Source organism: Staurois parvus, unplaced genomic scaffold (assembly GCF_062004578.1).
Source record: "Staurois parvus isolate SC_StPar_1 unplaced genomic scaffold, SC_StPar_1.0 ptg000147l, whole genome shotgun sequence".
In the NCBI taxonomy this organism is placed as follows: Eukaryota; Metazoa; Chordata; class Amphibia; order Anura; family Ranidae; genus Staurois; species Staurois parvus.
The window spans coordinates 26,197,501-26,213,967 of record NW_028317943.1 but is presented as its reverse complement, the minus strand read 5'-3'; the positions used below and the strand labels follow the sequence as shown (position 1 = coordinate 26,213,967).

Here is a 16,467-nt window from a genome sequence, read left to right as displayed (position 1 = left end):
AAGGGTTTCTCTTTACACCAGAGTCTGCAGCATTTCTCTATACCTCAGGCCCTCAGAGTTCCCCTTTATATCAGGGTCTGCAGAGCTCTCCCTTGCACTGTAAAGGGGAACCCTGCAGACTGATGTAAGGGGGAACTCTGCGCTGGGTATAGTAACCTGACCTTCGTGTAAAAGGAGAATTATGTTTTTTGCTGGGACCTCTGTGACAAAGCCCCAGTGCATGGGGTGAAAACATCAGAGGGTGTGGCCAGAAAAGCAGTTGAGGCCATTCCTCAACATTGGACTTTGGGGTTGGTTGAGCAGCGGCCATCCCTTCATTTGTATTGGCTGGCACTGGAATCACTCGGACTCATGCTCCCCTCTTCTCACTTGCTGTTGGGGTGATCCTTTCCCTTCTATCCATAGCTTGGAGGGGTGCCATGGGGTATACTTTTCACTAGGGACTCTGTGCTGGGTTATGTTAATCTGACCTTTATTAAAAAAAGAGAAATTGTTTTTTTTTGCTTTTTGTTATACCTTAAATACATTAATTGCACTAGCTATGTTTGTAGCGTAAATATTGATATTTACACTGAAAACTGTCATTTTGCCTAGTTTTTGAGCTGCCAGTAAAAATGTGGCTGTCAGTACAATTTATGTGCTGTGGTAGGAGGCTGGAAACCCTGCTCTGTATAGGTGTCCGCTCTAGGGAAGGAGGCGGGAACACGGCTAGTGGGTGGAGCTGTCCGCAGTAGGCAGGGTGTCACCTGTAGGGTCTGGTGAAGGAGGCGGGAACATGGCTAGTGGGTGGAGTGGTGTCCATCTGTAGTCTAGTGAAGGAGGCGGGAACACGGTTAGTGGGTGGAGCTTGTCTAAGGCAAAAGTGTCACCTGTAGGGTCTGGGTGAAGGAGGCGGGAACACGGCTAGTGGGCGGAGCTGTCCGGAGTAGGCAGGGTGTCACCTGTAGGGTCTGGTGAAGGAGGCGGGAACATGGCTAGTGGGTGGAGTGGTGTCCATCTGTAGTCTAGTGAAGGAGGCGGGAACACGGCTAGTGGGTGGATCTGTTCCGAGTAGGCAGGGTGTCACCTGTAGGTTCTGGTGAAGGAGGCGGGAACATGGCTAGTGGGCGGAGCTGTCCGGAGTAGGCACGGTATCACCTGTAGGATCTAGTGAAGGAGGCGGGGCATGGTCGGTAGTTATAGAGACAGAATACCGTTGACCTGTAGGGTTTGTGGGCGGCAGGTGGAGGTATGCTGTGTATAGAGGCGTCTCCACCTGTTGTGCGCAGTACGGGAGGCGGGAGATGATCAGTAGGTGGCGCTGTGTTGTGTATAGGGTAGGCGGGGTGTTCCACCTGTAGCGTGTAGTGTGGGAGGCGGGCCTGTGGCCGGTAGGTGGAGCTGTCGGCGGTGTCTCCATAGAGCAGGAAGTCTATCTCCTCATTCAAGTAACGTGCGGACGGTTGTGCTTTCGTGGCTGTACAGAGAGTTCTCCGGCACAGCGCCTCCGCTCCGTCACCCGGCCGGGCTCTGCTCCGTGGTGTGGAAATCCCCGAGTGTGGTGTGTATAGCGGTTTGTGACGGAATGCCCCGGGAGGAGGGCACCCAGCAGCCCGGCCGGGTGGAAGGCATGTGCTGCTGAGCCCGGCTTGTCTCGGGGGAGCCGTGTGGGATCAGATGACGTGGAGTAGCAGTATGAGCAGCGGTTACAGCAGTCTGGAGGAGGACTCCGAGGAGTTTTACTTCACCGCCAAGACTTCCTTCAAGAGGAGCCCTTGGAAGGGAGCCAGGGGCCAGCATGTGAGTAGTCACTCCTGGGGTAGGGGATCCCTCCCTGTGAGCCTCACATGAGGTGATAGCACTGCTCCACCCACAACTACCCATTATTGATGAGCTGCACTCACCCCGGGCTCTGATGATGGTGTGCTGTGTCAGTGTTTGTTATGTAGGGACTCGATTACCGCACAATCCCTACATACACTATGTGGTTCTCTGCATGTGTTAACATACAACTGACATGTGTTCTTTGGCAATGTTTATTTTTTGCGCCAAGTTGCATTTGTGGTGTGTTCATGAGCAAAATTAAGTGCATATGAAATGCCTTGCAAAGGCTCATTGAATTTTTTCTGGTATCTACATTTGTGTTGGGGGTTTTTAAAGTGCACTCACCTGCATCTGGTGTGAACGATTCCGGAGGCCAGGATCATACATACTGATCGCTCGCATTACCTGATCCACAGGCAAAACGCACTGCGCTTAACAGCACCCCCATACATCGGAAGACATGGCATGTTTTTCAGGGGCACAAAACCTTGTGGTTCTAGAGCCCCATGACCTTCTGTGTGGTGGTGTTTTGTAAAAAGATCCAGGGACTTTTTCCCTGTATTTCCCGCAGGTACAGCTGACCATTCAAGTGAACAGGCTGCTGCTCCCATGCAAACATGACACCCAGGACCCACACACGTAAACCAAGCCTATAAGCAGCCCATTCAATGCACCTAATCACAAGAACTGCACCTGACCATTGTTTGGGACCATTGTGTTGGGGGTGCCGTAACACAGGTGACTCGCTGGTCATAATGGTCACCCCTGCCCGCTGACACCCATAATGTGCAGCACTGCAGGGCAATGATGAACCAGCCCTATAGTCACTGAGGTTACATAGGAGCAGCAGGAGGTGTTCACCAAGATTCCCAGGGATTTTTCTGTACAAAACGATGAGAGGTTTTCTGTAGCCAAGCCACTTTGTCATTTACAGAAGTGAATTTAATGAACTTTGACTCTTGACACACTTTTTATGACTGATTCAACAAGTTTTCCGTGTCTTGAAACTTTCATAGTCTTTTTTTATTACCTGACCCGTCAGACTTCTCCTGCAGCAGGCAGAAAGCATTGATCAGACCAGTGATTGGCATACTGCGACTTACACCCCCCCCAAGAATGTGCCGATTCCTATGTCTGGAATGACAGGTGTGCACAAATAGCTGTGACTGCTCAGCCCATACAGTGCATTGGCAGGCTGGAAAGCTGCTTGCACAGTCAGCGATTGCCTGCACTGATTGTGTGCAAACAGTCAAAAAGCTATTTCCGATGTCAACCTGTCATTGTGTTGTATGGACTGAGAAGTTGCATTTATTTGCGCACACCTGTCATTCCAGATGCAGGAATCTGCAGATTCTTGCCATTGGAAATTGAAGGGTGTGCTATTCACTTGTGGGAAAGCTGCCTAATACTGGATACAGATTACATTTTGTATTATTCCTGCTCAGCTGGCCAAAATTCAAGTTGTAGGCAGCCCTTTTAGCACCACAACAAAAGTCCATTGGTAGAAAATTACTGACCGAACAGTGACTGCATCCTGTAAGGCCCATTTCACACGTGCAGACCGTTTGCTTTTTTTTTTTTTATCCATCCGTTGACAGATGAAAAATAAATAGCAGTGCATTACAATGGAAAAACGGATGATCATTCGTTTACATCTGCATCAGTTAACATCCGTTTTTCTTTAAATGGATCAAAGTCCTTTTTTTGTTCTGTTAAAAAAAACGGATGTAAACAAAGTCTTTTTTTGCATTGGTAGTGGATGTAAAAAAACTGATGTAATCTGCATGCGGTTTTTTTTTTGTTTGTTTTTTTTAAACATGACTGAACTAAAGAAATGAACAGTCCACACATGTAAAAGGGGCATAAGGTGTACGCTCCAATCAGATACAGTCACTGGTCAGGTAACTAGCCAGCTGTGGAGATTTCTTCTGTCCATGATGTCTAGGCTCCATGCACACTGGCTTAAAGAAACATTGCTCCTAGAGGAATTTAGTGTTTTGCCTTTAGAAGCAACAACTTTTATCCCATGTGACCATGCACATTAGGTATTCTAGAGGCATTTTTTTAAGCTCAGCATGTTAGAGACAGAAAAAAAGCCTTCTATTTTGTATTTTTTTTTTAAAGCATTTTACCGGCAGAAAAACACTAGTACAGAAGAAAAAAAAACACTCCATGTTGTTTATTTTTTTGCTGTCAAGATCAAACCCCCCCCCTCCAAAAAAAAATCTACTGATAGAAAACCTTTGGACCTTTACAATTGCCAGAAGCCAATTATTGAAATCCTATTGAAATCCTTTACATCGATCATATTAATCTAGTTGGTTTCACACTATGGAGAACATGTCTGTCTATAGCATATTTAATCTGAATACTTAAACCAACTGCAAGTGGGTTTTGACCATTGAGGGCTTCTCTGGTGGTTGTGTATTGGTGTACGTAGATGAAGTTGGAGCCACAGGAGATATTTTACAAAGGTTTGCTTGACCATTCTTTAAAGCAGTAGTAAACCGCAAAAAAATAAATCTAAAAAAAAATCTCCCTGCAAGTTAAAGCGGAGTTCCACCCAAAAGGGGAAGTTCCCCTTTAAAGATTGGTCCCCCGCTGCCCATTAAGGATTGGCACCTTTGAGGAGCGGGTACCTGAAATTGACAGGTACCCGCTCCCACTTCCACTGCGATCACCTAGGCGATTGGAAGCGGAAGTTGTCCTTCTACCCTCCCTCCCCGAAGTCTTGTGGGACACATGGCAGGTCCCAGAAGACGACCGGGTCATTCAGGAAGCGCAGCGCTACTCGCATATGCGCAGTGGGCACCTGGCTGTGAAGCCGCAAGCTGTCGCAGTTGGGTGCCCACACTGAAGATGCCGGGTCCTGGAATACAGGACGGGCTGCGGCGGGGGCACCGCGGGATTGTGTGACAGGTGAGGGGCTGTTTTTTAGAAGTCAGCAGCTACAGTTTTTGTAGCTGCTGACTTTTTTATTTTTTTTTACAGAGTGAGTGGATTTCTGTTTTAAGAGCATAATGTGCTCATCACATACTAGCACATTATGAAAGACTTACCTGAAAACAAAGCCCTCCAGTGTAGCATTGTCATGGTTCCCCAAGGCTTCCATCTTCACCCCGTCTTTCATCCGGGTTCGCACACTACAGCCCTTTTTGACTGGTCGAGACTCAATGAAGTCACTCCCATGCATGCGCACAGGAGTCTCAGCTGTGGCACAGCTCTCTCAATTTACGGTGCTCGTTTAGGAGTTATTTACAGTGCCTACAGGTAAGCCTTATTAAAGACTTACCTGTATATAAAACATTACAAAATACATTACTTCCACTTTAAACTGAGGGTCAAGCATTTCTGGTAAGCTTCTTTTTGCATTGAGTGGTATGCACCTGAAGAGTCCTGGGAGATATCTATTATCTGGATAGATAAGAAAGCAGTTATTTTGGAAATTGGGACCTTTGTATTCATACGAACCTTCCACATGGATTTTTCTTTTCTTATATATATTTAAGATTGTAAACACACTTATATTTATAATATTTAATGTATACTGGTGTATTCACTCATCGCTATAGATATATATTTTGGTGACATTGCACATAATAGTATATTTTATGTATCATCTACTCATTAGGTGGGTCGGTGATTTGTTCCATGCAAAATTATTAGGCTTTTTCATAAATGTGCTGCATTTACTCCCTAATATCTGGCTTTGCAACATATTCAGTACCTTTTCATAGGGTAATATCTGGTTTTGTGACTTATTTGCCATAGTTTTTTTTTTTTTTAATTTTTTTTTTTTTTTTTTAGCATGAGTAACACTTAAGAGCGCAGTTTATTTTTATGATAAAACTACTTTTTTCCATATGCATTGTACTTTCTTGGGAATATTGAAAACAAGGCTGTAAGTACAATAGGCGATTTCCTGAGGATCCACACCCACCTTATAACAAGTGTAATGTGGCTCCCCTTTACTCTGTAGTTACAGCAATTAGGCTGGCTTTAAAGTGCTTAAATTTTAATTCACAGTATTCAGATTCAGGTTTTTGCTAATCCCAGTATCCAGATTGTGGTGTGCTATGGTGTTAGCAGTCTGTACAGTCCAGTTTATTTGCTGTACATCTGTTTTTCGGGTAGGGTTAAATTCCGCTGTGTCTTGGTGTATCCCTCTGTGTGCCTCTCTTCTAATCCTGTGTACACGTCAGGCGCATAGTGGTCCCATAACACTACCATCTCTGCATGCCCATATTGTATACAAGGCAGCTGGAGCTGCACAGTGTCAGAGGTGGCTGATGTCAGGAGTGTGAGGGGACAAGGTGGAAATTACAATGACACTTTACCCATTTTTGTTGGCTACGTTCAGAATGTATCGCTCACTCTTGATAGTAGAATTGATACTCTTCTAAATAATTTTCTAGAATGCAAAAAAGCTTTGTGTTGTCAAAATTATAAGTTCAGACGGTAGCTTTATTATTATTATACAGGATTTATATAGCACCAACAGTTTGCTCAGTGCTTTACAATAGAATGGGAGACAATACAGCAACAATACAGTTCAATACAAGAGGGAAAGGAGGGCCCTGCTCCTTGGAGCTTACAATCTTGGAGGGAGGGGCTAGTGGTACAAAAGGTAGTAACTGTGGGGGATGGACTGGTAGGAAGAGTAGAAGATTCCATTATTATCTGAGGGCAGGATAGGCTTTCCTGAAGAGAGAGATTTTCAGAGATCGCCTAAAAGTGAGCAGAGTAGGCGATAGTCTGATAAATTTGGGTAGAGAGTTCCAGAGGATGGGGGAAGCTCTGGAAAAGTCCTGGAGACGAACATGGGAGGAGGAGACAAGGGAGCTAGAGAGTAGGAGGTCTTGCGAGGAACGGAGAGTACGGTTTGGGTGATATTTAGAGACAAGATCTGTGATGTAATTTGGGGCAGCGTTATAAATGGCTTTATACGTTGGTAATGTTTTGAATTTTATCCGTTGGGCAATGGGAAGCCAGTGGAGGGATTGGCAGAGAGGGATTGCAGATACAGAACGGTTAGTAAGGTGGATGAATCTGGCAGCAGCATTTATGATAGACTGAAGAGGGGATAGCCTGCGATGAGGTAGGCCAATGAGGAGGGAGTTGCAATAGTCAAGGCAAGAGATAACAAGGGAGTGAATAAGTTGCTTAGTGGTTTCTGTGGTTAGGAACGGGTGTATCTTGGAGGTGTTGCAGAGGTGAAGTCTACAAGATTTGGACAGTGATTGGATCTGGGGCTGGAAGGACAGATGGGAGTCTAGGATTACACCTAGTACCCTGGCATGAGGGGAAGGACTGATGATTGTGTTATTGATCTTGATGGAGAAGTCAGGGGAGGGTTCGCGGGCTGGGGGGAATACTAAGAGCTCAGTTTTGGAAAGATTGAGTTTGAGGAAGTGGAGTGACATCCATGCCGATATGTCACTTAGTAGGTTAGTGATGCGAGAGGAGATTGAAGGGGTGAGGTGAGGGGTAGAAAAATAGATTTGTGTGTCATCTGCATAGAGATGGTACTTAAAGCCATGGGAGTTTATCAAGTGACCAAAGGAGGAGGTGTAGATGGAGAAGAGAAGGGGTCCAAGGACGGAACCTTGAGGGACCTCTACAGAAAGAGGGAGTGGAGAGGAGGAACCTGAGTTATAGGTAACACTGAAGGAGCGCTGCAATAGGTAGGAGGAGAACCAGGAGAGAGCAGAGTCTCTGAGACCAAGAGAGTGGAGTTGTTTGAGGAGGAGGGGATGGTCAAGTAGTAAGAGTACGGAGTAGTGGCCATTGGTTTTAGCTGTTTAATATTTTAATGTATGTTAAAGGTCAGCTCTGTCCAAAATACTAAATTGTGCAACCTTGCCAGCTCTACTTGGCTTGCAGCATATGGAACTGAAAGCAAACTGCACATAGTCTCACACTGATTGCTTTGTTTGCTTTTTTTTTTTTGCTGTGTTTAATACACATTTATGTACATATTCAAATTTGTTTAGGACATTTTTGGGAAGTTGTGGTATTTTGAAAACTAGAATACCAAATTTAAATGTAAAATTCCAGTATCCCAAGTTTAGATTTCAATTCTGAAACCTGTAAGTAAATTGATGCAGACTACGAATACTAAATCTGGAAAATAATTAGAACAATCTGAGCTATTGCCATTAAAGTGTTCCCTAACCCACGATCGTAAAATCGGTCTGTATATTCAGTAAAGCTTGGTTGTTGTACTCCATGTGGAACCTAAGGGGTTAATCCCCTGCATTGTGTAAAAAGGCTGTTTTAATCCTTTCTACTCTGTTCCTCCCCTTTTTTTCAAGGGACCACCACTTATCTCCAGACTGAACCATAGGCCTGCAAATGCTCAGTTTGGTGTATATTGCTAGGGAGGTTTTTTTTTCCTTTGGGAGAGTGCATGTGATTAGCACAAGGCCAATCAGCACTGTCCAGACAGAGGTCAGCAGATTTCCATTCCCGAGCAGAAAAAAAACCTCCTCCTACAAGTTTTAGCTAGTGCTGGGCTGGACACTGATAGAAGTCACAAGACTGCTCTAACTGCGAAGATATTTATCAGTTTATGTTTACTAAAATAATTGCACTTCCATGTTCTGTGTACTGTAGGAGATCGGATATAGTGAATGCAGGGTCCTGGGTTTAGTAACGCTTTAATTGTCCATCCTGTGTCCAGGAAGACCAGTGTTATACTTGGGGAACCAGAAAACATCCTGATCCTTTCCTAAGGTATGACGATGAGCACTTCCAACATCCAAATTGCTTGTTACTGCACTTATGGGTTTTAGGGGAGCTCAGGAAAGGCCATCCTCTTGGGAATACACACGTTCAGTCTATTGGCAGGTCCCAGCACTTCAGACAGGCAGACAACCAGTTCATCATTCCTAGGGTGACAGCTAGCCATCGGTGACCCAGTCAGCCCAATTCATTTACCAGTATACAAACATGCTCCTGTGTGTGTGGGGAGGGGTTTTTTTTGTTTTCTCGTTCAACCCACTGGCTGCATGAACAGAATGCAGCAGATCTCTACACAACATTGATTTTTGACCAGACGATGTGTGGCATGGTTTAAAATGTTGTGCTGTCCCTCCATGGTTACCCATTCATAATGCAATGGTGTGCCACAGGGCATATGCCACCATTTATGGGTTATAGGGGTGCCTTGTGCCAAACCAATTGCAGCGTTTTTTTTTAGACACATTGGGGTTTATTTACTAAAGCTGGAGAGTCCAAAATCAGACTCCCTTCTGCATAGAAACCAATCAGCTTCTAACCTCAGCTTGTTCAATGAATCTTTGGCAATGAAACCTGGAAGCTGATTGTTTTCTATGCAGAAGGGAGTCTGATTTTGGACTCTCCAGCTTTAGTAAATAAACCCCATTTGGACTAAGATGTAAAATTTGCCCATAGTGACCCAGGTGTGTGTGTGTGTGTGCGTGTTTCTTTTCTCTTTTCAGTTCCTATAAATATACCCTTTTGACAGGGCTGTGTTCCCTGACTGCCTCCAGCATACCGTGTCTCCACTTATGTCCCCTCCTGTGATTTATTCCTGTTTGAGTATTTTAAGACAGATGTAGGCGTGCATACTGTAACTTTTCTTGCATGACATTCTAAAGGTTCCAAATGTTTTGTTTTTTACTTTCTATTCATTTTGTGAATACCTGAGCAAAATATACTTTCCATGACTGCCATTTATGGAGATTGCTATGGTTACTTTGCAATGTGAGGTAATTAAAAGGCTTCAGCATATTAATAAATATTTCCAATGACTGCCCATCCTTGTTCAGTAAACAGTTCTTTAGATTGTTGCTTTTTTTAAATTTTTTGCTACCTACATTTAGTGTCCATGCACACAGGACAAAACCTCAATTCAATAAAGCATCAATGTTAAAACGGCTGCGTACAGTCATTCACTTGTATGACAGGCTGTACGCAGCACATGCCGCTCCCTGGGCACCAGAAATTTCTAGGATGTTGCGTTAGGCAGATAATAGGCTTGTAAAGGACCCCTGTGCATAAAGCGTTTGTGTGTCTATAGCAAAAAGCTTTTTATTTTTTTTAAATTTTTTTCTTTGATTTGATACAATGTACTTGGCTTTGCTACTTCTGTAGCCCAAGTAATGTGTGACCACAACTATGCTTTTCCGAGGACTGTGAGAGATCTGTATTTAATAGATACTCAAACTGAGCAACCTGTCATTTTTACAGTTTTAACCAAATAACAACATGGGTAAAAATTGCATGAAACGGGCACATTTATATTTTTGTGTCTATTTACTTCATCACTCAAAATCTATATTTTAAGTATTGCTGTTGATTTTCACATTTTACAAGCTTTAAAGTGGTTTTAAATCCTGACATAAGGTATTCGATGAATATTACAGAATATGTACTGGGGGAGAGACATAGAAATAAACTCTATACTTAAGTGCTATAAAAAAAAAGGAGAAAACAAGTAAGCAATTAGAGACCAATGACAATATACAAAGTCCAGAATTTTTATAAAGTTTGTCTGAGAATTTAGGAAAAAGAAGATGGAGAGCTGAAATTACACACTTGGAGCTCAGTGAGGAGAGATCTGAGAGCTGATTGGAGAGAAGGGACACATCCCCCCTCCACACAGCTCAGCACAGGAGCAGAGGTGAGGCTATCAATTTGCTATAGGTCCCTCCCCTGTCACCATTTTTCTCCAGTGTCAGGAAAACTTGTCAGAAGGGACTGGTGCTGATAGCAGAGGAACAAAGCAGCAGACAGAAATGACACTTGCTGCTCTTAATTGAGACAAGTACACACTATGAGGGATATGCTTTGCTCATATTTCATGTCTAAAGTTTACAACCACTTTAAGGGCTTATTCACACCAGTAACCTGCATTTATGCCTGCAGGAACCTGCAGCTTCCTCAAGCATCTACCTATTGATTACAGTGAATGGGAGGTCATCACACATTTACATTTTCCATTATGCAGGCAGGTGACCGGAAAACTCTGGCTTCACAAGGGAATACCTGTGTTTTTTGTCAGTTTGGTGTGTGGCAGATGTGTGTAAACTGAGGTACAAATCCTTACAGTTCGTGTATATGTATTTAGCGGTTTGCTTGTTGTTCTGCTTAACTCCAGGCCATTCCATTTCTTGAAGTAACCACTAGACTGATGTTTCACTAATGAACTGCTGTTCCACAAGAGTATCATGTGCTGGTCTTTGAAGTTTAATGTAGTAATTACTGAGGACATAAGATTGCTTTCCACACATACAAGTTGTTCTTTTTTTCCTCTTAATTATTTGCTGGCTGTGTGTTCTGTTTAATTTACTTCATTGCTTTCATATGTCCTCTGTCTTATATATCCGGTTTCTATAATATTGGGCTGTAGATTTTCAGAGGTTTTTTTTTTTTTAATTTTTTTTTTTGCTCCATCATAGGGAACAGAAATGTTGGTTGGGCAGTGTCCAGCTAACAAGAGGCAATCGGATATTCCCTGGATCAAGTATACCAACAAATGTTAGTAACCAGTTAGATTCTGTGTATCCAAGAAAGAATCCAGGTCTTTTTTTTCCTTTAAAGCAATCCATTGAACTGGCCAGGGAGTCTATTCCACATTTTCACAGCTCTTACTGTGAAGAAACCTTACCGTGTTTGGAGATTAATTTTTTTTTCCTCCAGACGTAAAGAGTGCCCCCTTGTCCTCTGTGATGACCTCAGGGTGAGTAGCTCTACACCGAGTTCACTATATGAACCACTGATGTATTTATACATGTTGATCATATCCCCTCTTAATCTCCTCTTCTCAAGAGAGAATACATTCAGTTCCTCTAATCTTTCCTCATAGCTGATCTCCTCCATGCCTCTTATCAGTTTGGTTGCCCTTCTTTGTACTTTCTCCAGTTCCCCAATGTTCTTTTTGTGAATCGTGCCCAAAACTGAACTGCATATTCCAGATGAGGTCTTACTAATGATTTTGTACAGGGGTAAAATGATAAATTTAAAATGAATATCCAATTGTCAAATGTGAAGAGGGAGGAGGGAAGGAGGCAGGGCAAAAGTAAAGTTAATTTGGAGTAAACGTCTGCTTCAAGCACATAATCTCCATGAATTTATCATCTTGTTTCTGGTCGCCTTTTGAGATGCAATTAAATGATTATTGCAAAACAAAAAAAATACCTTTTTATCAGTGTCATGTATAGGTTTTTTTTTTTTGTTTTTTTTTTTTACATTCTTCTGAATGTAATTTTTCAAGTTACCAAAATGTGTATGCTTAATGTTTTTATTGCCATGCTTTATGCCTTCTAGTTAAGTAACCTTCTGGATTTTGTGGTTCAGTAGATATGTAGAAATGGAAGGGTTAACCCTTGTGTGCCATGTCCCTGGGATAGAGAACATGTAGTCAATGGGACAGATAAAGCGGCAGGAATTTCTCCTATCATCATGTCCTGTACTGATTTGGTTTTCCAGCTCACTGAAGGCCTGGTAATTTTAGAACAATATGTTCATGAACAGAAACTAATTTGCTTTTGAAAAGATCTTGAATTTCTGGATGAGGTTCCAGGGAAGATCTTTCTGTTGAGCAGGCCAAGGGGGATGGAGACCTCAAGCTTATATAGTAGTCATTTTGGGTTGGTGTTGCCTAAGGGGCATTGCGATATTAGAAATGGCAGATTCTAAGCACTAATTCCTCAGTTTGCTAATATCTAATTATTTAGGGAAGAAAAAAAATGAAATGTGGTCAGAAAAGGGGCAGTAAAAACAGGTGGTTGAGCTGCTATTTTACCATTTGTAGCATAGCCAATTAACATAGCCAATGGCCTTGTTGGTACACACTGTGGTGGCGCGGCAAAATTTATACAACCGATTACATTCGGCAGGTAGTACTGCCACTGTAACCGATTCAAGTAAATTGGGGCCACACTGCAAACACATGTAATATACACGGATGCTGGAGACGTTCAGCGGTGAACTGCCTCAGGGCCCCCTGTTAAATGCCTCTGAAGAGCAATCCATCACAAATTGATTTTTGCATGGGTGATGAACAGCATCAAACGTGTAAATGAGGCCTAAAGCTCCCCACAAACATTACAATCTGTATAACCTCCTTTTTAGATCTACCAACATGTATCTAGCGCAAGGTCTTGCCTGATTGGATACAAATTGGATGGACAGATTAGATCCTCATAGTACATAGTTTTGGTGAATCTAAAGTTGATTGTACATTTTAGTTTGTAATGTGTATGTTGAAGCAAAGATTATATTCTTAACTTTGCTTGAGGACTGGTCTCCTAACCATGAAATAAGTTACAGATTTACAGGACAAATTTGTGCAAATCAGTCCATATAGTTTAGGTGACATTCCTCCTAGTTTTCTCTATCCTCTCCTTGCTGAATAGCTCAGTATAAAGTATACAGCCTTGTTTTTTGTTTAATAGCGTGTATATTGAACATTTGTATGACCAAATTGGGAAAACTGACCACGTCTGAAAAGTGCGCAGCTGAATACAGTGTAAGGACTTGGGGCCACTGACCGTTTTGAGAAATAAATTGATGACACCAGCTTTCAGTCATCTCATTCATTTTTACTTCAATGGGGCACACCCTCTGTTTAAAGAAAACACAATTATGTTGCTGAATTATCTTTTTAAGCATACAAAATAGCTCTCTTGTTCCCAAAATATCTCTTGGTAATTTGCAGCGATTTTCAGCAGCTCCTTATTTGAAGGCAATATTGTTTTTAGTTCCTTTTATTACGTTGAGTTAGATATCCTTTTAGAATCCCCCCTTTCCTAGCCTCTTTTGCGGAGTTTGGGATTGGGGTCCACTTATTGGCTAAATACACAAGATGGCAGACTTGTTTTGCTTTTTTTGTTATAGCTCATTATACATCTGAAATATTTTTTGTGTAGGTCTTCACTCAGGTTCTAGCATTGGTAAAACTGTTCTCAAAATATGTGGGAGCGAAGTCCACTTTAAATGAGGGAAGAGTTCAGACACAGTACAGTGGCAGAGAACTAGGTGTTTCCCATCTGTGATGAGCTCATCTGATATTACACTGCTTATCCATGTCTCACACCCCTCTGAGTAGACCTTCACTGCATACTGTACAGCGGCCTCCTCACAGTATATACATGCTGTTCTCTCTGCTGATGTGGAATCTTGCATTTTTTTTTTTTTTTTATCCAGATATTCATTATCCTTTTAGGATAATATCCTTAACGTTCTTGAGCAATGTGACCTATTAAAGTATTTATAATATTTATAAAGTATTTATTTGCATTGCATCTGTGAATTTCAAGAATTAGGTGGGGTCTCGGCTTATTAGTGATGCGTCATAAGATAGAACAATGGAATATTTAAAGCAGGACTATAGGCAAAACTTTTTTTTTTTTTCCCATTATAATCCCGTCCGATATTTATTTGCCATCTGTGTCCCATTAGGGAGATTTCCCTTAACTTCCTGTCCTATAGCCAAAACTGAAAATACCTGCGAATTAAGGGACCCCTTGCCCTTCCAAGTCACAAAAACGGGTGTCCCCATTGGAGGATTTCCCCTCTTACTTTTTTGGGGACAACCCAAAATTCTGCTCCCTTTTCTTTTTTTTTTTTTTTTTCTTTTTTTTTCCCTTTCCCACTTTCAGCAGTGACAGTGGTGAACAGGATAAATAGAGAGGATGAATCTCTCTAAATGAGACACAGACAGCAGTAAAAACTCACAGGTGTTTTAATACCTCTCTACTCCATCCAAAACAAAAAAAAAAAGTTTTGCCTTTTTAGTTATAGTTTAAATATCTGAAACTTCATACTCCAGCAATGGTCTTTTAGCTTAGCTCTCACCAGTGTAGACGTTTTTTTTTTTTTTTTTTTTTTTTTTTTTTTAGCATGCAGGCTTGTGTCAACTGTAGGTCATGAGGGGCAGTGCATTGCCCCCCCCCCCCCCACTATGTGCCCTGGCATTGAGCCTGCAATGATCCATGCAGATTAACAACAGGCCAATGGACATAGTGTGAGCTAGCTCTTGGGTGAACCTTTTTTTTCGTTTAGTTTTGGGGGAAGGTTTTGCTGTCTTTTCCCTTCTGTGAAATTCACCCCTCTTTAGTGGGCATTGTCCTTGAGAAAAGTGAGGGTAATTCCAAACTTTTAGGTTTGTCCCCAGAACAAGAGCCAAGGGAAAATCTTTCTATGGGGACACCTGTTCAGGGAACAACTGTCAAATGCGAAATTCCCCTCACTTTAGGAGATTTTCTCTATTTCTCTATTGCATCTCCTGGGACAGGAAGGGGAAGGAAACTTCACCAGTAGTACAGAGCAAAAAAAAAAAATCTGGCAGTGTTTAACCCCTGGTTCACATATCCGCGTTCTTGCAGGCTGCATTTTGCGCAGGCACGAGAGCCCATTGATTTGAATTTACTCCCGTGCCCTGGGACACGCAGGGAAGAAGTCCCTGCACTTCTTCGGAAAACGCATCCTGCACGGGAACCTCGGTTCCCAGTACGGTTGCGATTTCCAGTGTGGGCGGCGTGCCATTAAAATGGCAACTGCCCACGGGTCCGCATTCCTCTGTGCGGGTGGTGCGGATGCACAGCGTTTTGTGCGGATCAGCAGCGGCACCACCCGCACATATGTGAACCTATCCCCGGGCCAGATCACACCAGAATGCGGTACAAAAATCAAACCAAAATTTACTGCATGTATGACCTGCAGCAAGTGTCGTTAACACCCCAAACACAGGTCATAAAAGCATTGCGTTTGCTTGTACTGGATCGCATGGTACAGTTGCACCATGGGATCCGGTTGCTATGCAATTTGCATATCGTATACATTCCTTTTGGTGCAGTCTAACACAATTTCAACCTGTTCAAATGAATGGGCTCAAGCCGCACTGTTACCAGGACCACATGGGAATTTCACTAGAATGCACAGCACGTTCTCCACGATTCCTGGTGTGACCTGGCCCTTAGCCCTTTCTTACTCTGTCTAAAATGAGAAAAACATTTTTGACAAGTTGGAAGTGAAGTATGGGAAACTATTTTTGTGTTTTGTTTTTTTAAATACGATGTGGATTCTGCATCAGTCCCCCACCGGCTGTAAGGCCCCTTTCACACTGACGGTCCGATTGGGTCCACCTGTCAGTTTTTCAGGCAGAACCGATCGGACCATCCATAGATCTCTATGGACTGGTGGGTGTCAGCGGTCAAGTGTCTGCTGACGCCCGCCGCATCTGATTTGATCCTTTACGCCAAAAACACAGATCGGGATCCATTCCCCATCCGTCTTGTGAATCTGATTGCAGTCGAATGGCAACTGACTGCCCCATAGAAGACAGCGGGGAGTATCTGTGTCCACTCTGCAGCAGCGGAGCGGACACAGACCTGTCATCCTCCTGCTCAGTGGAGAGATCTCCCGAAGGGTCTGCCCCATCTGAAAGGGGCCTAAGGGTCAGAACTCATGACCGCTGATCTCAACACCACTGAAAGAGCTTTGGCTGAGGTTTTACGTTAATGCTTTGCAGAAGACATTTATATAAGGAAGACTACAATCCTTTTTTTTTTTTTTTTTTTTTTTTTTCCTGCCAAAGTACACGTGTCATAAGTACAGGTTTGGAAAGCTTTATCATTGACATGACCTCCTTGAAAGCAATGCCAGGTTTGTATATGGAAGGATGTTCTTTTCAGC

At 42.9% G+C, this 16,467-nt stretch overlaps 1 protein-coding gene across 4 annotated transcripts in view; it reads left to right on the top strand.

The window, feature by feature from the left end:
* The window catches only part of RASSF3 (Ras association domain family member 3), a 229,176-nt gene that overhangs the window by 158,013 nt on the left and 54,696 nt on the right, over positions 1-16,467 (top strand). The window contains exon 1 of one of the 4 annotated variants that reach the window (XM_089674163.1): positions 1,410-1,779. The exons of the other annotated variants lie outside the window; for them this stretch is intronic. Within the exon in view, the coding sequence (XP_089530289.1) occupies positions 1,657-1,779 (123 nt within the window). The 5' untranslated portion in view covers positions 1,410-1,656. Of the gene's footprint in view, positions 1-1,409; positions 1,780-16,467 lie in introns of those variants that run through there. 4 annotated transcript variants of the gene reach the window in all.